This window comes from Paramormyrops kingsleyae, chromosome 2, assembly GCF_048594095.1.
Source record: "Paramormyrops kingsleyae isolate MSU_618 chromosome 2, PKINGS_0.4, whole genome shotgun sequence".
In the NCBI taxonomy this organism is placed as follows: Eukaryota; Metazoa; Chordata; class Actinopteri; order Osteoglossiformes; family Mormyridae; genus Paramormyrops; species Paramormyrops kingsleyae.
The window spans coordinates 6,968,193-6,990,466 of NC_132798.1; the positions used below are offsets into that span (position 1 = coordinate 6,968,193).

At 42.0% G+C, this 22,274-nt stretch overlaps 2 protein-coding genes across 6 annotated transcripts in view; one reads left to right on the top strand and one right to left on the bottom strand.

Annotated features, from left to right (window-relative positions):
• The window catches only part of lzts1 (leucine zipper, putative tumor suppressor 1), a 28,006-nt gene extending 15,877 nt beyond the window's left edge, over nt 1–12,129 (top strand). Inside the window, exons 2-6 of one of the 2 annotated variants that reach the window (XM_023838499.2) lie at nt 3,013–3,088; nt 5,581–6,060; nt 7,800–8,630; nt 8,851–9,045; nt 9,711–12,129. In XM_023838499.2, the coding sequence (XP_023694267.2) occupies nt 5,716–6,060; nt 7,800–8,630; nt 8,851–9,045; nt 9,711–10,181 (1,842 nt within the window). In that variant the 5' untranslated portion in view covers nt 3,013–3,088; nt 5,581–5,715 and the 3' untranslated portion in view covers nt 10,182–12,129. The remainder of the gene's footprint in view (nt 1–3,012; nt 3,089–5,580; nt 6,061–7,799; nt 8,631–8,850; nt 9,046–9,710) is intronic. The other variant, XM_023838498.2, reaches the window with a different exon arrangement.
• The window catches only part of LOC111857537 (uncharacterized), a 38,034-nt gene that overhangs the window by 14,878 nt on the left and 882 nt on the right, over nt 1–22,274 (bottom strand). For 2 of the 4 annotated variants that reach the window (XR_002841374.2, XM_023838500.2), the window contains exons 4-8: nt 21,991–22,076; nt 21,355–21,478; nt 21,055–21,149; nt 20,592–20,685; nt 20,295–20,430 (exon numbers count right to left, since the gene is read on the bottom strand). Coding sequence is in view for 3 of the 4 variants with exons in the window: in XM_023838500.2 (XP_023694268.2) it covers nt 20,306–20,430; nt 20,592–20,685; nt 21,055–21,149; nt 21,355–21,478; nt 21,991–22,076 (524 nt within the window). In the remaining variant the exon portion in view is untranslated. Of the gene's footprint in view, nt 1–3,046; nt 3,066–19,195; nt 19,843–20,294; nt 20,431–20,591; nt 20,686–21,054; nt 21,150–21,354; nt 21,479–21,990; nt 22,077–22,274 lie in introns of those variants that run through there. The other 2 variants (XM_023838503.2, XM_023838501.2) reach the window with 2 other exon arrangements.

A 22,274-nucleotide genomic window follows, 5' to 3' on the forward strand; every position in this document is an offset into this window, starting at 1 on the left:
ATGTCACTCCATCAATAAACATTCATCAGACCAAAACAAAACATATGAGAATGACCCAGGAGACTAGCATGACGGAACACTTTGGGCAGAACCGGCTGAACGCTACACACTCGCTGACAGCCCCAGAAGAGGTCAAGTCACCCCCAGGTTAGGGTTAAGCACGGAGATCTGCAAGACCTATAATAACAACACAATCAATAACATGTAGTATATCAAGCACTGAGCCTCAGTGCACTTATAGTCAATGCAGGGACCTTTAAAAGCTCCCTATTTACATCTACAGATTGTTTTCCACAGAAAACATATGCACATCTCAGACTGATAAGCAGGTTTGAGTGTGTGTATTTTACACATAGTATAAAGGGCGACTTCCACCTCTTCTTGTACTTGGACTCCTCTCTGAATCACTGCACTTCTTCCTGGTTCCCATTGACATGAAAGTGTTTGACATGCAGTTCAGTCCAATGGGCTCCCCTCGTCCAGGCCAGCTGCTCCTTATGCTAATGTCAGCACACAATCATCCAAGTGCCTCCTTGTAAAACATACAAATGTAAACGGGCACTTCATTATTACCCTGGAACATCAGTATCCAGCAATGAAACGCTGTCTTACACTTGCCTGGCCTTACATCATTGTCATGTCCATTTTCTGCCCTTCAGATAAATATAGCTAAAGGTCTTCTGGAGGCAACATGGGGAATTATGCCCCACTTAAAATGGCATTTATTATTTAGAAGATTATATTCCTTGTAGCATCTGCAGTGTATTTCCCAGCAGAGATGCAGTCTGAACTTTTGAGTCACATCCGTTAATTTATTCCCTTCCTAACAGCGGCACTGGAGTCCGCCTCATTGGGAATTGACTGTTTACACATTGATTTCTTAGCTAAGCACTTACAATAAGCTTCCCAAAATCAATACAGCGCATTCTGTTATTATTACGTGCACTCAAAGTATTCTTCAGAGTACATCGTATTAAGTTAAAACCGGCTGAGTAACCCAGAATTTTTCTGCAGACGGCCCCCAAAGACTACCCAAGCGCAAAAAAAGTTTGATGAAAAACTACAGGCACTGCACCTTACATCAGCAAGGTGACAAACTAAGTCCCCTCCCATATTACCGGTGTCATGTCCCCTGTTTCAAACAGTAGGCTTCACCAGACATTCCGAAGGGAATTATCCTAGAGTTGGGGGTCTTCTTTCCCCCCCCCCCTAAGGTGCTGAGTCAGCGACCACAGCGTTGTGGTAAAAAGGAACAGTGCCAGACACAGCAGTCTATATCATACAATTCAAAATCAAAAATAACACAGCACAACATGTGTTAATGCATCTGTAAGAACCATAGTTGACCAATAACGTCAATAACAATATTACAAGAAATAACAGTCACTCTCTGTTAAGGGTAGTTTTTGTCATTATTATTATTTTATTTGTTTAGGTTTTAGTGGATGAAACCCAAGTAGCGATCCCTCGAGAGGGATGCTGATAAATGCCTTTCCCTATCCAGTATCTCTAAAATTTGCACTGAGCTTTGGGGAGGATGCCTGACATGGGGGAGGCTGTGCTGTGCTGGGGGGGGGGGGGGGGAGGGGGGCTGCACTATAGTGGCTCTTTGTACCAGGCCATTTAGCACCCAGAGTGCTCTGTTCTCACAAAGGATGTGCTCGACGGGCTTCGCTGGTACTGTATTTAAAGTTTACAACTATTAAGAAAATAACAGTATAAAATGCGGTATTAATGTTACACATTTAAGCACCATATGCAAGATTAGGCCTATTAAATAGCATTTATTTTACACATTTGGTATTCATATACATATAAACAAAATAAGAAAAACATCTCTTCTAATTGGTACTGTAAATTATGGGACATGTGACAGGTCTACATAAGTTTAACTGTACTGTACTGTTTTAAAAGACCTGGCTACATTCATAAATCCAGCCAAATTCGCTGAAGAGATATTTGAAATCACAGAACCATTACTGTGAGGCATGTTCACACTCCCCATTAAACTACCGCGCGTGGTGCAGGAAAAAATATCAAGCGTTTATACTTAACTGAGTTATATAACCATCAATACTGTGCAGTTATCTCTGAGGTGGTAGACATGGAGTTGTGGGTACTTTGTGTCTTCTAAATTAAGTTCAGCATTCCTGATGCTAATCCTACAGCATTAATATTAATCAGACCACAGAAACACTGAACCTTCGGTTTGAAAACTAAATTAATAAATTATTAATTTTCGTATCAGTCTTCAACCAGCTTGGAGCAGGGACCACTTATAGATTAAGAAGACTGAACGTTTTACCCAGCAGAAAGGGCCCTGGAAGACGGTGAACAGCCTCAAGGCCACGTTAAAACACACGAGCTACAAAAATAAAATGGCACATTAAAAATACAGAACCTTTCTACACTCATTGGAAAGGCAGGGCCAATCGTTACATCTTTAGCTACTTTTGCAACAAATACTTTCTTGCCTCTTATAGCTAGCAGCAAATGATTTAATATAAGAACAATATTATGTAATTCTTTACGATCTACTACTTTTTTTTAGCTTTTCCCCCAAAAATAACATCATGTTCATTATTTGCTGGATAACAAGATAATTGTGTAAATACATTTATTTTTAAAAAGCATAAATGAATAAAAACCAGCAGCGGGACAGAAAAGGGTTCATGGATAACAAAGAGGGGGCTTCTTTTTGTTTGTTTAGCAGGGGTACAGATCCTTCTATGGGGAGGGGTTAACACAAGAGCCAATCCAGAGACTGACGGATGGAGGCAGTCAGTGAAGAGAGCCCATTGTCCGAAATGGGAGTTAATCACTTTAGCGGCACACGTCTGTGTAAAGAAGCGTATGCCGTACGCTCCATTTCCCCAGGATGGGGGGAGGGGGGCAACATTTACATGTCAGTTATGCAAAAATGAGGGGCCGTAAATGAGAGCAGTCCAGCCCTCCGGACGCTATTCGGGGGGCTGCTGGTGGCTTGATGCATTCTCTGGCTGCTCCACTCAGGGACACGTCTCAGCATCCATGGAAGGGGACAGGATTCATCTGCCGTTGCGGGCCTAAGGGATATTTTGCTGTAGCAGTAAGTTGAATTTGTATTATTTTTATGCTTTCCGTAATATTGCCTTTCAGAGTAAGAAAAAGTCCAGGACCCAAAAAAAAAAAAAGTCCTAGACAGACAAACAGACACAGTCTGTAAACTAAAGTACATCAGAGTTAATTCAAAATAATGCAAAGGGCACAGAAGTATTTTGGAGCCACATGATATAACATTACAGGATTAGTTAGGTTTGGAACAAATCACTGACTGGCCTGTCACTTATAACTCGTAAAATGCATCGATGTTTGTCTACTTCAGCATCATGTGCGTGCATTATACTATATAGTACATAAAAATATTTCAGCATAACTACAAATGTTTGGTTGGTAGGTGATCTTGTGCGTGAAACTGCCAAAGGTTGACAGCCAGCCCTGCTAGTTATCAGAAAGCCGGCGGCACTATAGGTTAGCGAAGGCCACTTAACTAGCACTGTGGAGATCTGTACATTTCACTGATAGCTATTCCTCAGAGGCAGCTGTAACCTTAGCCTGGCCAGACAGGGGACAGAGGTCTCAGACTTTCCATCACAGCCGTGTTATTGTCTGCCAAACAAAGTGCCATCGCGGCCTGACTAAATGAGCTCCTTATCTTGCAAAAGGAAAAGCAGCCTAATCTTACAGTCATTAATCTGTAGATTTGCACAGGTCATGTGAAAAACCCGGACAGGAGCAAAGCCACTCTTTTCATCTGCACCTGCTGTCCACCCTACTGTTATCATTTAATTTGTGGAAGATTGAGTCTACAAAGACTACTTTGAACTATAATAAATACATGCCTTGCAATGATGTTCACAGAAAAGCTAAAAAAAAAACAACAAAAAAAAAAGCAGCACTTGAATGATGACTTAATCCAAAGTGTGGCAAAGCGCTGATATGAAATGACGTGGAGGACCATGCTGTTTCTCAGCCCGCCGCCTTCAGCGTGGCCTCATTCATCAGACCCAAAGAGGATGATACCCCTCTGCTTATTTGCACAAAGTAAATGAATCAGAAACGGGCCAAAGCTTTGACTGAAGCGATAAAAAGTATTATAAAGAAAGTAAATGTAAGCCTACCCACAGGGACAGACATATTTCAGGCATGGAGCCTCTTCTGAAAATACATTTCATGTAAAAGTACAATGCTCTAGAATCTTCACATCTTATTTTTTTCTGTGAATTGACAATGACACCAACACTTTTTAGTTTAATAGTATAAAATTTCAAATTCCAGTTAAATCATAAATCCCAAAAAACACACTTAAGAACCCACCATAAAACATAACTTAGATTCTCCAAACCTTGTTGAATAGAACTAAACTAAGAATTTTATTTTGCTTAATGGCAGTTCAACACAGATCTGTCCTTACATGAAATTGCTGAAAAATGGTATGTAATCTTTTCACTCTAGAGAGATTGAATGAACCTGTATTTTTATATTAAAAAAAATTCTCAAATGGTCCAAAGGCCAAAGCCTTTCAAAGTCTATTTCAAGGTAGCAAAAAAAAGTACATTTTTCTGTGCAATGAAATTCTTTGCGGTCCACACAAAATGCCAAGGTACAATATAATAGAAAAAAATGTAAATAAATAAGTGTAATGTGCAGATGTCGAGCAATATTAATTGTGCATTTGTGCAAACTGAAGATGTGCAAAAGAGCTTAATGTGCAAAAATTAGTATGAGTAGAATGTCGAGTAAGTAAGGAACTGCTATCATCTTTAGAATCCAAGTCAAATACGAGTCGCGCTCTAAAATCTGCTCCGATTCTGCTCCAGCTCTCCAATTACATTTGTGTGTATTTATCAGTGCAGGGGCACATTTCCAAATGACCTTTAGTTTATATACACAACCACTACCCAGGTCAGTGCTCAACGGTTAATGTACTGACCTTTTTTTTTTTTTAATCAGTTTCTCCAAAGTACTTCCTGTATTGGACTACGTTCCCTCCACGCCACTCCTTATCTTTGTATCTTTATCTTTTATGTGTTTGCTTTTTTTAACATATACGTTAAACATCTGGAGACCGAGAGAGAAGTTTCATAATTGCATTGCAGATGGCACAATCAGAGGCCATTGTATGCATGTGTTATTTTGAACACATTACAACTTGGCATATGCAAGAAAACCCAAAGGGGCACTTCTGTGCTTGTTCAACTCTTCAAGAGAACTGATAGATTTCTTTTATTATTCAATATAATAATGTGTTACATGAAAAAAAATATATAGTATGGATCAAATTAAGAGCTACTCTGGGAGGGGGGGGGGGGGGGCAAAGCATGTTGAAAAATAGGTTTCTGGCATTGAGCTTCTAGACCTTATTCTAAATTTTTATTTTTTTAATCTTTTACAATTCACACCACTAGTGTTTGCGTGCTGTTAATAAATCACGAAGTAATTCATAAAGTTTCATCATAGTGTCCCCATTACCCTAAAGCTGTACTCATGTTATATTACACATTTGAAGATCACAACACTGCTGTTGCATTTCCCTTTCAGATTTTACAGATGGAAGAAGTGAGGATTTCTTCCAGGGGCTATGAATCCAACAAAGACGGATCCCACGTCAACTCCATCAGCGTGTGTTAGCGCCAAGCCTGCCTCAGCTTCACGCTCACGAAGGCGCAGGAAGCCATGGGAAGCGTCAGCAGTCTGATCTCAGGTCACAGCTTCCACACCAAACACTGTCGCGCCACAGAGTACAAACCCAAGAGGACCTCTCAGCCGAAGAGGGCGGCTCGCAACCTGGACGGCTTGCTGCGCTATGGCTTCTCCCACGAGCCCACCAGCAATCCCAGTAAGGCCAGTCACCCATCAGAGAAGAACGAGGACTTCTTGTACATCAAGGTGAGCCAGAAGCCCCGGACTCCCCACCAAAGACAACTGCAAACGGAGGAACAATTAGAAGGGCCAGCAGATATGGAAGCTAGCAGCTGCACCCCTCCCCAACTGGTGCCCATGTCTGGCAAACTGGACAAGGTGAGCTTGCGTAACACACCACAAAGCTGCAAGGCCATGAAATACAGCAAGCAGTGAGAAAGGCAGAAGGCAGTGCTCATTTTCTGGAAACTAAATGCCATGTGAGGACATTAATGCCTTACATTTCATTTGGAGCAAGGAAGAGGAGTGGTTCAGTGGGGAGCCTCACATGTCCGTCTTGGTTTAAATCCCATCCTCACATTTACATGTGTGAATTTTCAGTGTTCTCTCCATGTCTGTGCCAGCAGTCCAAAACACGTAGACGTCACAGGTGAATGGGTGGCGGTGTCCCCTTCCTAGTATCCTGCCCTCCCTGGACCCCAGGTTCCCCACTGTCCTATACTGACCAGGCAGTTAGAGAAGATGCAAATATCTGGAATATGGGTGTCTAATATGGACACACACACACACATTGTTGTACTGCCATTTTTACCAGAGTTCCATGTTAGTTTTCTAGGCTATAATTATTTTCCAATGTATTGGTGGTCTTCTTCAAGTATACATTTTTTGATTACTATGTAGATAAGAACATCATAGCTTCCAAGATTTGTAAGTGAATTAATTCAAAAGTATTTCATCACTTGTTGTAGGGCAAAAAGTAGGATTTTTGCCCTACAACTACATCTACTGTTTTTAATCCCTTTATTTTTATATAAAACAAACTTGGGACAATCTTGGGGAGTCATGGTACCTTCAGATACTGAGAGCTGCTGCACTTCACAATCTGGGGGCAACTGCAAGAGATCTGTACTTTGGCCTGAAACTCTGAAAGACTGACGTGGTTCAGCCAACCTCATTTAGGACTTAAGACTTATCATAAGAATGCCTTGATCTCTAGATTGATTAAATCCCTTCCCAGGGTCATGCTTTTACAAAGCTTCCTCCTTCAACGGCTCATTATATCCCAGTGAAGCCCGACCCTCCGACTATGGAAGGCATCCCAGTTTTGGGGCATGAAGTCATTGAACAAGAATGCTAAGTCAGCAAGCCTACAAAGGCGATTATTAATACGAAACAGCAGTGTCGTCCACCTCCGCAAGGGGGGGGGGGGGTTCCAGCCTGGTATTCACTAAACTTAGGGGCCATTTTGGAAGTTACAGGCTTAAAGCAGGACTTCCACTTGGCCAGTTAGCCAAATATGATCCCAGCCCAGATGTTTAAAATGACACGACAGTGAACCCTGGTTTTTGTTTTCGAATCAGCGTTTTAAACAGGAAGTGGTGTGTGGTTCAGCGGGCTAAGCCTCTGTGCCTGTGATCCAGCCCCAGTCTTGGCAGAACGGTCACATGTCCATGGGCCCTTGAGCAAGGCCCTTAGCCTTCAGCCCCCGGAGTGCTGCACGCTGGCTGACCCTGCGCCGTGACCCCCCTGTGTGGAGAGAAGTATTCCAATGTACATGTGCTTGTGAAAAATGGCAAACAAAGGAATGTTTCCATCTTTTCCCCAATTCAAATATTTTTGTGATACCATTATATACTAAGGTAAATAGGTTTTCTACTACTGGGATTTATTGTTTTGAAAACTTATTGTTTTGGCTACATAGTCTATGCTGATTAGACTAATTTCAGGAACACTTAGCATACAGATTCGCATGTCCTGCCACTGAACGTGCCTTGGGATGCTATGGAATGATGTGGTCAACAAGAAAAAAGCTAGCCATCAAATAAACCAAGAGAGGAAATTAAGAAAGATTCCTCCCAATATGGCTGACGTGTGTTAATCTGCTTGGTGTTACGCAGGGCATCGAGAAGAGCCTGATACGACCAACAGCCTTCAAGCCCGTCATCCCCAGGAGCAGCTCTGCTTCAGAAAGCCACAACGTATGTCACATGGCCAACAAGAGGCACAGCCCCTCGGACAGAGGCAAGGACACAAACGAGCAGAGGCTGGATGCAAACTCGGGGACGCTCTCCGATTCGGGCAGGAACTCCATGTCGAGCTTGCCCACGCACAGCACTAACGGCAGCAGTCATATGGACAACTTTCCCAGCGCCGTGGGAGTACTGACCCATCTTGGGGGGTCTGCCCACAGCCTGGGCCACACCCAGCAGCTAAGCTCCTCATTGGGGAGTAAAGGGACAAACCGTACAGGCAGCAAGCCCCCACCGCACCCTGCTGGGGAGGGAACCTCCCCTGAAAAACAGGACATGTTCTCAGAGAGCGCCGGGGGCTGTATGCGGTCCCCCATTTCCATGGACGAGTCCCTCATTGAGCTGCTGGAGCAGAGGCTGCTGGAGAGGGAGAATGAGCTCCAGGAGCTGCAGGTCAGCTTCGAGGAGAAGGAAGCAGATACTTGCAAGCTCTTCCAGGAGAAGCAGAGGTACTGTACCGAGGAGATGGAAGGCCTCAAGCAGAGGTGCTCCAGCCAGCTTCGGCAGGTTTCCCAGAAAGCCCTGAGGGCCCAGCAGCTCCTGCAGCTCCAGGTCTTCCAAGTCCAGCAGGAGAAGCAGCAGCTGCAGGAGGATTTGTCCCAGTTGACCAAAGAGAAGGACTTAATGGAGGTACAGCTCAGGACATATGAGTCAAAGCAGACTCAAATGACTCCGACTCTCGAGGAAACGCAGTGGGAGGTGAGTAAAGCAGCGGACCTCATTATTGCGGACTTCATTACATCATAATCGCAGACCTCATTACATCATAATCGCGGACCTCATTACATCATAATCCACGTTTTAACGAGAAGGCGATGCCCCCATGCTATTCCCATCCATTTCAGTTCGGCTGCAGCTTTAATTTGAAAAGCGGTACCCTAGCAAAACCTAATCACAATTCAACATATTAATTTTGCAGGTATGCCAGAAGTCTGGGGAAATCTCCTTGCTGAAACAGCAGCTGAAGGATTCCCAGGCAGATGTGAGCAACAAGCTGAATGAAATTGTCAGCCTGAAAGCCACGCTGAAGGACACCAAGATAAGGATGGAAGCACTGGAGCAGAAAATCAAGGAACAAGAAGACGCCGTCCGTTCCAAAACCGTGGATCTGGAGGTATATATATATCAGCTGAGCAGCGGAGTATTTGCACAAGTCACAATCACTTTAAATGCAATTCAAAACATTTCCTTCACAGCCCTTATTCACCCAGCTATCCTGTCTAAGAGTAGAAAAATGTGATTCATCGATATCAAGGTTAAAATCCCCTTTTCTTGAACACCAAAAAAACCTACTCAGTTTTCATTATCACATAAAAAGTTACTAAACTGTACTAATCAATGCTTTATTTTAGTGGTTTATCACAATTCTGGAAAGTCCAGTATTCATTTGTTCAATCTAGAAGAGAACACGACAAAAATCATAGTGTCACAATTTACTTGTGAGCTATAAAAAAAAAGTTCTGTACAAATTGTATTTGTGCACTGGTTTTTCATTACATATTTTATAGAGTTTTGCCCAATCGCTAAAGAAAACGCCATAAGCAGATAAGTTTGAGAAACGCCTAGGAAAGTGTCAGTTAATTATACACACCAGGGTTATCGCCAAGAATGCATCATTTATATGCCAAGCAAACCTGTAACAAATAAATCAAGCTTGTTTGCTTGATCCACAGCTATAACCAGCTCTGTCAGTGAACTCCACACCCATTACCGCTGTCACTTACCCATCTGAAACGTCTCTACCACAAACAAGACTCTGACCATAGACCTTTCACACAGGTGTGCAAGAACGAGTTACAGCGGAAGAAGAACGAGGCTGACCTGCTCAGAGGGAAAGTGGGACAGCTGGAGACAGACATACAGGGCATGATACAGGACATGGCACTGGCCAAAGAGTTGGCTACAGGACGGGGTGGAATTAAAAGCCAGCCAGACATTGGTGAGGATGTGGAGGCCCTCCAGAGGGCGCTGGAGAAGCTGAAAGAACAGCTGAGGGAAGAGCGGCAGCAGAAGGAGGACATGGTGAGCAACTTCCAACTGGAGAGGCAGACATGGGACGGAGAGAAGGACAAGGTCATCCGGTACCAAAAGCAGCTCCAGTACAACTACCTGCAAATGCACCAGAGAAACCAGGAGCTAGAGAAAGTCCTCAGGGAGCTGACTGTAGAACTGGAGAGCCGGCCAGAGGTGGACTTAGACGTCCAGAGTGCAGACATACATTTCGAAGATATCATCGCAACTGAGATATGAACTACCACGAACGAGGAGCACCGAGATCAGCCATTAGAGTGACATGAGTCACACACCATCCGAAATGACCGTAAATTCCTCTTCCAGAGGATTCCCAAACAATGTGGGGGAAAAAGGGAAAAAAAAAAAGCTTCAAGTGTTAAATGTTACTCACTGCTGTACGTGTTAAGAATAATGGATGTATATATTTAAATTGGTAATTGCTATTTATTTTCATAAGTATAAGAATTACATGCAATTTTTTATTTAAAACTAAATGTCTGAAGGCACTTAATAGTTTTATAAGTTACAGTTAACTCCGTGAGTGCACTCCACTGTCAAAACACAATACTTTCAAAACACAAAACTCTACATTTCTACTGTAGTTAAGCTGTATTTACTATATTTACATAATGCTGAGGGATAAGACAAAAACTAACTGAAGTCTTTGCAACTCGTGAAGATATGCACATTAACCCTAAACCATGCACCTCTGATTATAAATGGGTGGTGAATTCATATATTATATACTGTACCTGTATTTTAGCTTTATTTTAAATCGTTCAAAACTTTAGATTTGTGCCTTTCCCTGCTGTTATAAGGACACTAGGGGAAAACAGGTTATTAATTTGTAAGCATGATATTAATTTTACGGCATGAGGTCTTCGTTCTGATATGGAGGGGAAGTGGTACATTGCAGATTCCCTCCAGAGACACCATGCAAACAGCTGATGACACTTATAATTACAATATATGACGGCCAATGCAGCCATGCTCGAGGACAGGTAATATTACAAGGGAATGAGCAGAGAGGTCTATTAAGATGTGGAAGCCTGTGGCATTCAGCCAGTTTAAATGTGGTGCTTTTTCTGTTACAGAATCATTTTGATCACAATTACAACACAGTATTAAGCACGCAAACAGAGTGGAAACACCAGTTCTCAAAGTTGCCCAGAAAGTCACAGGTAGACTTAGTTCCCACCTGAAATCTTGCAATATACAGCAGCCCACTAAGACAAAAACCCTTTTTTTGAAAAGCATTAAAATAAAGGAAAAGAATAAAAATAGTATTGTTCTGTTAGCGTAACTGATTCATTAATTCAATCAGATATATTTAAAACTGCAAACTTTTGTATTGGACGTTTTTTTAAGTTTGGTACAGATTCTTGTTCCTGGTATATGTCTCATGAATAATCACGGTTCCTTGCAAATTACAAATACAGACCTTATATCATTCATCAGGAGACCTACAGCTCACGAACACTCCTGCAGTATTACGCCAATATGCCAAAAGTATCATGATACTACATTAGTGCCCCATCTAAAGCCTGCAACAGAAATTGAGAAATGTGACAAAATGGGAAAATATTCCACTGATCTCTACATTTAAGGTTGCTTTATGGATGTGTGCCGGTCTTGAAGAATATTCCATCAACACAGGTCCACTGACAAAGAAAAGGACTGTCGTCAGGTGACATAATGAGTCTCTAATCAGGTAGTTGTGGGGACTCGTACACCAGGAGCATTGGCCTCTTCTGCCAGCGCCTCTGGACTCGACAAACACTTTACAATGGAGTTTGTCTACACAGATAGGTGCAAAATGTCCATTGTTATTTATATATGGAATATTTTTTATTTAAATAAATGAAAAGGTTTTCACCAAGTTGTCAGATTACACTTCTGTTTAAATCTCACAATTTTGCATTTAAGGACGCCTCTTAGAAAAAGAATGAACATTTTATTATAGTGGCACATAAAAGTTCATTTATTCATTTTTATTCCTGCTGCCTTATTTTTATGGTACTATTCCACTTGTCTAAACATGCTTTATTGAACAATTACTGGCTTTAATATCAAAGCAAGTACATCTAGTTTAACCACTTGGCGATACTGAAATCTGCAACTTAAGCAACAGTGACAAAATGAGTGCAGCGGAATATAACCATGTTCAAATAAAGACCTATAACAAGGGTTGTATTAGCTCAATGTGATGTTTTTCCAGCCTCTTTCGTGATGTCACAATTGCCCATCCCACCCCCCCACCTTTTTGTTGTATATCACATACAGTATGGAATCAAATTAATAATCAGTTCAAAGAGAAAACACTGCTGCCCAGAGGAGCAGCTATTGTTATCGTGATTTACATCCTAAGCATGATTAATGACCTCAGCTTAAACGCCACCAAAAACCTAAATTACTCAGGCTGGATGCCATGGATTTTATGACCCAACAGGGAAGGAGTGGTGAAAAGAGGGCAATTGCAAAATGATGACACTTATCAAGTGATATACGATTGTGAGCATCTGCACACGTCCGACGACTTACGGCTGGCAAATCGCAAGTCTCCCAGAGAACTATCTATCAGACACTGCAACGCTCTACAAATGTTATATTCATGTGTCATTTTAAAAGCACTAAAAATACATCCCTTAATCCATCTGGAGAGAGCCGTATAGAATTTGAGATTCTATGAAAATGGAAAATAGTCAAAATCTTTTCTATCTCACTGGAAATACAGTCCACTGTTCCTGCATCAGATGTAGAGCATTGCTTGGCATTTGAAGAATTCTGAAGCCGAGAGACGGCAGGCTTTGTTGTTCAGTCCGGCCCCCTCCAGTCTGCAGACACCGCGATGCATAATTGCTAAGCAGTTAAGTCATTGTAGGACGTAGCCCGGTAATTTAGAGGGACCCCACTGTGAACCTGATGACCGCTTGGCAGGCAGCGTTTCTAAATGAATTAACAGACACGTCACCATCAGGAAAAGACGTCAGCTGCACATCACTGCTTTATCCCCTCACTTGAATTTGGCCATAAACTATATCCACATATAAAGACACAGAAATTGTGTGTGCAACTTAGAGTGACATAAATATACAGATATATGTATAGATAAATATCATCCTGTCGATTTTTTTTTACCCAGCATGCAATCAATAATACATGAACCATCCAGGCATTATTATAAGCAATAAAACTCAGAATCTCTCAACTGGATTAGTAAACTAGCAAGGATCAAGTAGCAGACCAAAGAATTGAAGATGGACCCCTGGTCCTCAACTTGTGGTTACGCAGCTAATGTTGAGGGGGGGTGGGGGAGGAGGGAATTATTTAGAGTCATCAAAAGGAAGCTGTATGACCAAATCACATTCTCAGTGGCTCATGTCTGTCCTGTTCTCGTCAAGGCCAGTGAGGAACTGCAGCAGTGAAGGGTTTAAAAAACAAAAAACAGGAACAACGGCCAGCAGGAAAGGCTATATTCACATCCTACAGATAGAAGCCTTTAAGTGGGCTCTGACTTAACTGTAGCAGCTGAACTGCATGAGTGATGAGTGATAAGTGTTTGTGGGAGGGACAGGCCGCTTGATCCCACTCATCTCCCATCTGGTACGAGCCCTCCAGTTCATCTGCACCCTTTCAACAGAATGTTGCGTTACAAGGGTGTTAAAGGAAAAAAAAATAAAAAAATTAGATCAGAAGAGGAAAATGAGATGAGAGTGTGGAAGGGGCACAGAAACCAGGTGTTTGACATAATTCAAACATCTTAAAAACAATGTTGTGAAGCAGTGCATCACCTGTAAAGATTAAGAGGAACAATCAGAGCAACAAAAAGCAGGGAAAGACCAAAATTCTGACAAACACACCAACGTCGTTTGAGGTCCAGCAGAAGAACAAAGCCAACAGTCTTACGGCTGGTACATTAAAAGGACGGCTTTATCTGCAAGCAACATCTATGGCTGATCTGCCGCAGTATCATATGTAGGAAGATATAGGCTGTTGGACCACTGGATTCCATACACAAAGCTTGGGAAAGTGTTACCCTTTAGGGTTTCCTAAGCTTCACACTTGCTCCTGCAGTTCTGATTTCCTTGCTGGTCAGCAGGTAAGAAGCAGACCTGTGGAGTTTCCATCCCTAACACCGATCTCTTCGCAGTGCGCGATAACAGCCAGTGGCTACATCACACGTCGAGCGGCCTTAATTTAAAACGCACGCCATTGTCGGTGAGAGAGATGAAAGAAGCATCCTTCCGCATGCCCACCTCAACTGGAAGACTGTCGAGGACCCCAGGCTCACTAATGTATGTCTGACAAGGTTGTGTGAGCACAGATCCACCATGGCTCTTTGTTTGGGGGTGATCGGGGGGGGTTGGGATCTGCCCCAGGGTCACTAGTTAGCCTTATCAACCATCTGTTTGTTACCCCACCACCCCCCAGGCCTGAAGCTCCCCTGCATATCAAGCATTAATCCAGGCATTAAGTACAATGCCCCAGCCAGAGGCCTCCATCACTATCAGCTTCCTCGCACGCATGCCGCGGCTGCGCCAAGTCGCTCAGCACGGGAGAGGCGCTCATTAACAAGGGAGCACGGGGCTTCCCAGGGGGCCGGATTAAAAAAAGACCCACCACTGCAGCTCCACTTTCCCCACAGCCGCCTCCTGTCTGCACTGCCGCAGCGCCTCGAAGGCCACATATTGCTCCAGTTATGGACCTAAGACCATTAAAGAAAAATACCATTAAGTCATCAACGAACATGCTACCTTTCAGGCAGATTTCAGAAGTCACCTGAACATGATACAATCGAATTACCACTTTCCTTTTGTTCTGAGGAAATCCAGTGTTTTCTGCAAGGACCTCGTGGATTTGAACTGGCAATCTTTCATGCTACCTGCCAGCTTCATATTTTGCAGAGTTCTACTGGTGTTTTAAGGAGATTCACTTTCACCCAACGCAGCATCAAAGATCCCCACGACAGCCTGACCGTGTGTCATTTTATAAGACAGCGAGAGGTTAACTACAGCACCAGGTGTAAGCACTAAAGCAGAGGCTTACTGTTAAAAAGGGACATGACATTTATATGACACAGACAAAGGCAGCAGAGCAAGATGACAGGCTGCACCCTTAATAACAAAGAGCACACAAGCACAAAAGGTACGGTACAGCCTACTAGTCTCAAATATAAAAGTGGCGATAAATTATACATCCAGTCAGTGTAGTACAAGTTACTACAGTAAAATTGCACCAAAGTATGTAACAAGTACACCAGAACATAGCGTGAAGACATCTTAACGGCAACAATATTCCATTATGAACCACTATCATTAGAGGGTGGGGAGAGGGATAAATCAGGCAATAAATTAATAAACGTGACACCATTTTGGAAAGAGGCCCACTGCTCAGGACACGATCACCCTCCTCGCTGACCTTTCTTTCATTGACACATCTGTGAGTGATATCGGAGAGCCTCCCTTTATTAATTGATATCGAATCCATTTGTCATTGTAATGACGCCCACATGGGGCTGCAGCATTAAACCCGTCAGGTCATTAAGCACAGCCTCCATGCCGTCGGTGAAACTCGGTGACGGCAATTTCCTGTAACTGTCCCTGCACCACTGGCTTTCCACCACAGCAATGAAAGCGATTCAGCCGCACTAAGGCTGTGGTTCACAGTGACACTCTCCTAAAGCAGGAGTTTGAGTTCCAAGAGAGATTACAAATATAATTAGACTACAAGTAACTGCCTCCTAACATAACTTTTGTTTAAAGGTTATCTGTACAGTTATAAACGGCCAGTATGCATTTTGAGAGATAAAAACTGCATATGGGGCAATAGTGATAAGAACAAGAGTACCTGTGCAAAAGAGTGAAACTGATTTACAACAGTGACACCTAGTGGTTAATATACAACCACGATCGATCAAAACATAAAAGCTACCGGCGTTCATCTTCATAAACACATATCTGTCATGAAATGGAACCTGGTTTCAAGTGTCATCGTCACCCATCGGGGAAGCAGCCAAATGACACAAAACCCTGATCTGGCTTCTTTGCCACATCTCACATATTAAATAAAGACTGAATGACGTTTCAAAATACAGAAAAACAAAGATCTTTTGGGTACAATCAAATCTCAAAACACTAAGTATCAATTAATAAAACGATGCAGATCAGGGAACAAGAAATAGATACTGAGGAGCAACGGACTTAAGTAGAACGTTTTGGGGGAAAGAAAAATTAGCCAGAGTGATATTGGCATTTACTGATCAGGCAGTTCTCAGTTTTCCAGTCAGAGTATTCATTTCCCAGCTCTTGATGCTATGTGAAGCGTTTGGGCTATAAGGCCAGCTCTCAGTAGTAACCTTGCCCTACTTACAGTGACCTCAACTTATTCTAAACACATGACCCAAAAAGGTAACGATTAAATGGAGCTCAATACAGACACAGCCCAGAGAAGATTATTAAAACAGAAATTGGAAGTTAATGAGTCAAGGACAATTGTGGTAGGCAATTCTGATAGGGAAGGGGAGGGTCTTCTTATGAACCAAGGGGCCCCCACCCTCCATCGCGGTGATCAGTTTTATCACACCATCAACAGAAGCATACTGAATGTGTGTCTTCAAGTGGATTTCCATCTCTACATGCACAAAAAGCACTACGTAAAGCCACACCACTGCAGCTGATATGGTTCTAAAGGCGAGGGAGGGTTAATTTTAAGTCATACATCATGGGAATTGAAGTCCCTAAATACGATAAATTCATACCATGTTTTTCAAACAGCTCAAATCCTGGAGCTAAGATGATATGAAAAGGCTTCTCCCTTGTTGTGGGCGTGAACCGTGACAACACTTCCAAAATAACTGCTCAGCATTCCCATTCAAAATGACCCTTCGAAAGTGCTGTTTACCGTCGTCACGCACAAACGTGTTTTGACAACCGCATCGTGTCAAATTACAGCATATTCAGCAGCTGCAGCCTGTGTGTTTCGGCACACAAAGACACACGGAGCGCCGTCTTCTCAAAAGCCCTCCTTCCCCAAGCTCCCACCTTCGCCTGGAGAATATGCACTTGAATAATTACACCCTCCTCCTCCTCTTTTCTATTCTTTCATTATTCTTCTGTCCCCCACAGAAACAGAACACACCCAAAGCCATTGCCATCTAGCACCAGAAGCCAGTCTCCATGTCTCCAGTACAAGCTTTAAAAATATCTTCCCTTTATTTTCCCCTTTTCTCAAAGTGTTGTTTACCGCCTCTATGCCGTTTTTAATAACAGACCTTTCTTTAATTATATGAATTTTTAATGTTTCAGAAAGTAGAGCCGTCTCAAAAAAAAAACAAAAGAAATTTCCGTTATCCCAGTCTCAGAGCCCTGCAGGATTTTCTAGTCCAGCAGAGTAACAGTGAGGTAACACCTACCTTGCTGACAGATTAAGATGCACACAGGTTCATCCCCTGAAGGTACGTAAACATGCTTCTTTCCCCATAGCATAACTGACACCAAGCAACTGAATATTTGCTAAAACTCTTCCATAAAGATAATTCCTGAAGGGGATTTAAAATGTCATTTCTGCCATTTGAAATATGATAGCTCTAAGCCAGACTCCTCAAAACCTTAACAGCATGCAGAAATTCCCCCCCATATCATTGCCGTTCATTTTAGCGGTTCTTTGATTTGCTCGTTTGCTTGCAATCCTCAGTCCTGCTCGCCACTTGCACAAATACAGATGCGAGGGAGCCAGTGTGACTTCAGCGTCGTGTGGTACAATCAATCACCTCCAAGGAGCGATTGCCTTGTGTGTTAAAGGAAACTTAATTGCCTGTAATAATGACAGAAATTGAAGGTGGCAGGGGCTGCTAGGTCATATTCTCACAATGCAAAAACATTACTGGCCTGGTGCTTTCCTGCATAATAGGCAACCTTGTAACAGTCAGAACAAAGCAAGTCTTGGGAACTTTAAAAAGTTCCCATTTTGCCTGTACTTTATCATTCATTGCCAATTACCAAGTCATTCAAAAAGTTCAACATAAAGCCAACAATTATCCCATCTTGAAATCCATTACAATATAGATTTATCTCACTGCTTAAAAATGTACTACATGCTGAATATGGAATCTAGATATTATGTAATCTTTGGCTCCCTCTAGTGACCAACTACAATATAGGTCCCACAAAGCTTGAGGACCAATATGAAATGTTTTCGTCATTGAAATCTAATCTGCCCCCTGAAAGCAGAGCCTGAACAGTATCATATAAAAACAAAAACAAAAAACAAATGAAATTTAGAAACAAGTTAAACAATGACTGTAATTCAATAGCTACCTTGGCCAAACAGAGGCCAACTTCTGCTAAACCCATTAAATTTGGTCGAGACCCTTTCTGGCTTTTTACAGACCAGTCAAACAGCAGGGGGGCATTTTCCCGGGGCTCGGCAAGAAATCCGTTAGCAGCACATAATCCTATTGACTTTAACGCAACTGCAGAAACACATACAATAGAAATCTTATGTCCCACATGTGAATTGTGTTCTTAAAAGTAAATTGAAACAGCATGCTGATACAGACCAGGCGTGAGCAGAACGTACACGCACACGTGCATATTCCTTAATGCTTAACACCCGAAATCATGACATCATCCCCGTGCTTTCAAGCCTCACCTCTTACTTGTCATTCATGCGACTGATGCTTCTTCCCACCAGCAAAGCAGGAGTGGGTTTAATGGAAAAGTTAGTTTTTCCTCTCAAAATTCATGACCTGTGAAGCTAGAACTCAATAGACAGTGGATTCATGTGTTTGATCACCCAGGAATTAAAGACATTGCCAATGAAAAGTCCAAACACAGCAGGTCTTTCAGCCTTCAATGACTCACAGCCCCAATCCCTGAATAAAAATGGAAGCTTCCTCATAAAAGGTGATTTTGATGAAACATTTGGTATTACAATGAACAGTAACTTCCAATCTGATGTTATGGAGTCAAAATGCTCTGTTCTTAAGAAGAGTAACAGTAAGCGCTCTGCTTCTTCACATGCACCAAGGGAAGCATGTTTAGGAGATGGAGGTGGAACCTTCCAGATAATTAGGCATTATACCCTTCTACCAAATGACATTTTTATTGCAGGGGAAAAAGTCACCATCGAGAACAGACAACTTCCAAAAACAAGTCTGAAAAAAGAGATCACTAAAAAGCCAAAAAAAGAAAAAAAAAAATTTAGATACTGATTTTATGTATATACGCCCCACACACACACACACACACACACACACACACTATAAACACACATAGGCAGCCGTAGCATTAATAAAACGATCAACAATGTCTATGAAGAACTGTATCTTTGTTAGACACAGAGCATTCAGCTGAGATCTAGCTTAATATTGCACTAATTTAACCTTGATTTGAAACTGCTTCAGAACAACATGCAATAAGCACAGCCCTCCTGTTCCAGGACTGAACAGCCATAATCTACTTGTGAGGAACCAGCTTTGCCTTTATGAAGTTTTTTTTCTGAAGAATGGATTTGATGAATATCGCATAATATTTGTTTATCGCATTTGTTTATCACATAACTGGCAATCATTTAAATTACAACCTCACTGTTCCTCAAAATATAGAAACAAATACATCAACTTATTAACCACCAAATACTTCGGGATGCCTGCCAGAGGCTGCTGGGACATTATGGGATTTGCCTGTCCAAAGAAAAAGACTGGGCTCGTTTCAAGCAGGGTGGCTTTTGTTCTCAGAGGCAACTGTGTTTAAGAATCCAGAAACATCTGTCTGAAATGAAACCACTGCTTTCATTTGTCAGCTGTAGTCTGCAGAGACTTCATCACGTCACACAAGACAAATTGAGTTGGCTCATTTTCAGCAACGCTGAGAAAGTTCTGGCTTCTGTGACTGGATACCTGCCAAGTATCAAAGACACATAAATTCTTGCCACCAGTGGGTAAGATTCTCCTCAGCAAAAGGAAACAAAAAAAAAAAAACTTTTGACAACTTGCAAACTTGCATATGGATGCATCAAGCTCACGATGAACGAAGGAAATAAACAATCCCAGCATAAACTTACAGACTCGTACTGTGTGTTACTGTGTAACTGAACACAAATAGGACAGGACTTAATCATTTCACTACTATGCAAAGCTTCGGGGAGTGCCGTTTATCCTTTCATATAGTCATACCCCATGGGCTAGATCATAGCTTTGTAATCCTTCTCTGCCTTCTTATAGCCTCCATTTGAAATTCATATTAGATAAATATGATTTTTCTTGTGTATCATGGGTTTACTGCAAACCTTCAGCAAATTACCTCAGATTACCCAGAATGGGTAGATAATTACCCATAATGCCGTGATTACCTTTTGTGCCTTTACTCTTGGCCATTCCCCTCCTCCTGGTGTAGGTAGTTCTGCCCGGGGCAGCTTTTCAGGGCTGAGCCATTCTGTGGGACCATCACCATATACGATTCCGTGGGATTCCTAATCAAAGAGCCATCTGTGTGTTGAACAACAAGATGCCAAAAATTGGATCACATCTCTCCCGAGTGACCCAAAACCCAGAGCATTTATCTAAACTATATATAAAGTTTTTCCACCACTTTTACATAACAAAATATCATCAAGCACAGAACCAAGTCAGTGCGACTAATGACCCACCTGAAATATAGTTGTCTGAAGATGCCTTCCTCTTCTTCAGAATTCTGTGAAGCTCTGACTCCATCTGGCTGTTCAATTCAGGTTCTGCTTCCAACTGATGACAAGCCATAAACAGTCATGAACAAGAGACCTGAAATATGGTATGTACACACATTGAAAACTTAGTGGTGACCTTTTGTTTTCCTTAAAATTGTGCAAGAAAACCACGATGTGCAAGCAAATGACACCATACATAAAAGTAGGACAAGACTCAGAATCATGGTGGTGTGGTGTTGTAACACTAAGCACTGACCCACTACACCATTTCACAGTGTCAGTAATTCACCAATATACTTATCACGGGGGTTGAAATTATTTGGGCTAGGGGGATGAAAGCTCTACCGCATAGTTACTGGTTAAGCACAACATATAAAACTTTCAGTCTCCCAGCTTCCCCAAGATCAGACCCTCAGACCAGATTTACCTTGTGTACCTCAATCACATGTCTAAGAGACACACCATCACGCATCATCTCCAGTACTTCATTCATTCCTGGAGACTTGTGATGCTTACAAAACCCTGTGGCGGGGTTTTAAAATAAAGTCCTTCAAAAATTACCCAATATACAAATCCAAATATCTTTTTTTGAAGAATAATTTTCCTACAAATAGTACTAAAAGCAACAGCTAGTTGCTACATTACAAGTCAATAAAAATAAGATTAACATTAAGAATCCACAAAATTCTGTAAAATTACCATGGTGGCTATTATGTTAGAAACCTACTTTCAAGTTTGAAGTCTTCAGCAGTATCATTGACATGTCCAGCTCCTGCTTCTTGTCCTTCCTCGTGCACCATTCCTGTTCTTTGCTTTGCCAGAAGGTACCCTCTCGTCACTGAACTTTCACCCTTGGATTGAGGGGAAAAAAAAAATTCAGCCCAGTATCATAGCTACTGATATTCATGGCAGTATATGTGGCATTTCAGCATAAGCATTTTTTAAAATGTAAGGCAGGGCTCTTCCCAGAAGGATTCCCATTCTAAGCCTTAGACACTATACCAGCTACTCTGATTCTGTATGCAACTTGAAATATTCATTTTAATGGAGTCCTTTGCAAGGGAGTTAATACAGACTGCAAAGTTGTGGTACTTGGAATGAACTAGATCCTCATTACTCGAAAAACCTTCGAGTCCACTGAGCATGTCTGCAGCCTGAAAGCAGCTGGATTTCTTATGCAGGCATCCTCCCGCTTCACAAATGTTCAATTTATGCCACTTCACTTTCACGAAACACCTATATTAGCACCTGTTTTCGCTAAACAAAAGAAATCCAAAGAGGATTTTCGTTTTTATGATGAAAGTAGTAAAAATACCATTTACCAGCAAGCCAGTTATAGATGTCAATCAGTCTGAACCCTTACCTGATCAGTGAAGGTAACCAGATCATCCAGGGTAAACTCATTAAGGGACATGTCCGTGTTCTCCGTGTCAGGATGTACTTGGCATTCTACATGAGAAAGGTGACACTGATTATTTCTTACGTTAAGTGCACATTTAAACTTTGCAAACTGCTCTCTTGCGTTATTTACTCTAGTCCAGTTCACCATAGGGATCGTAACATATCCGTACACGGACAAGCGTGTTGACGGCAAGAAGTAGGCCTTTGTTAGTTTGTAGGTTACGACTGTAAAAAATACCTTGTCTG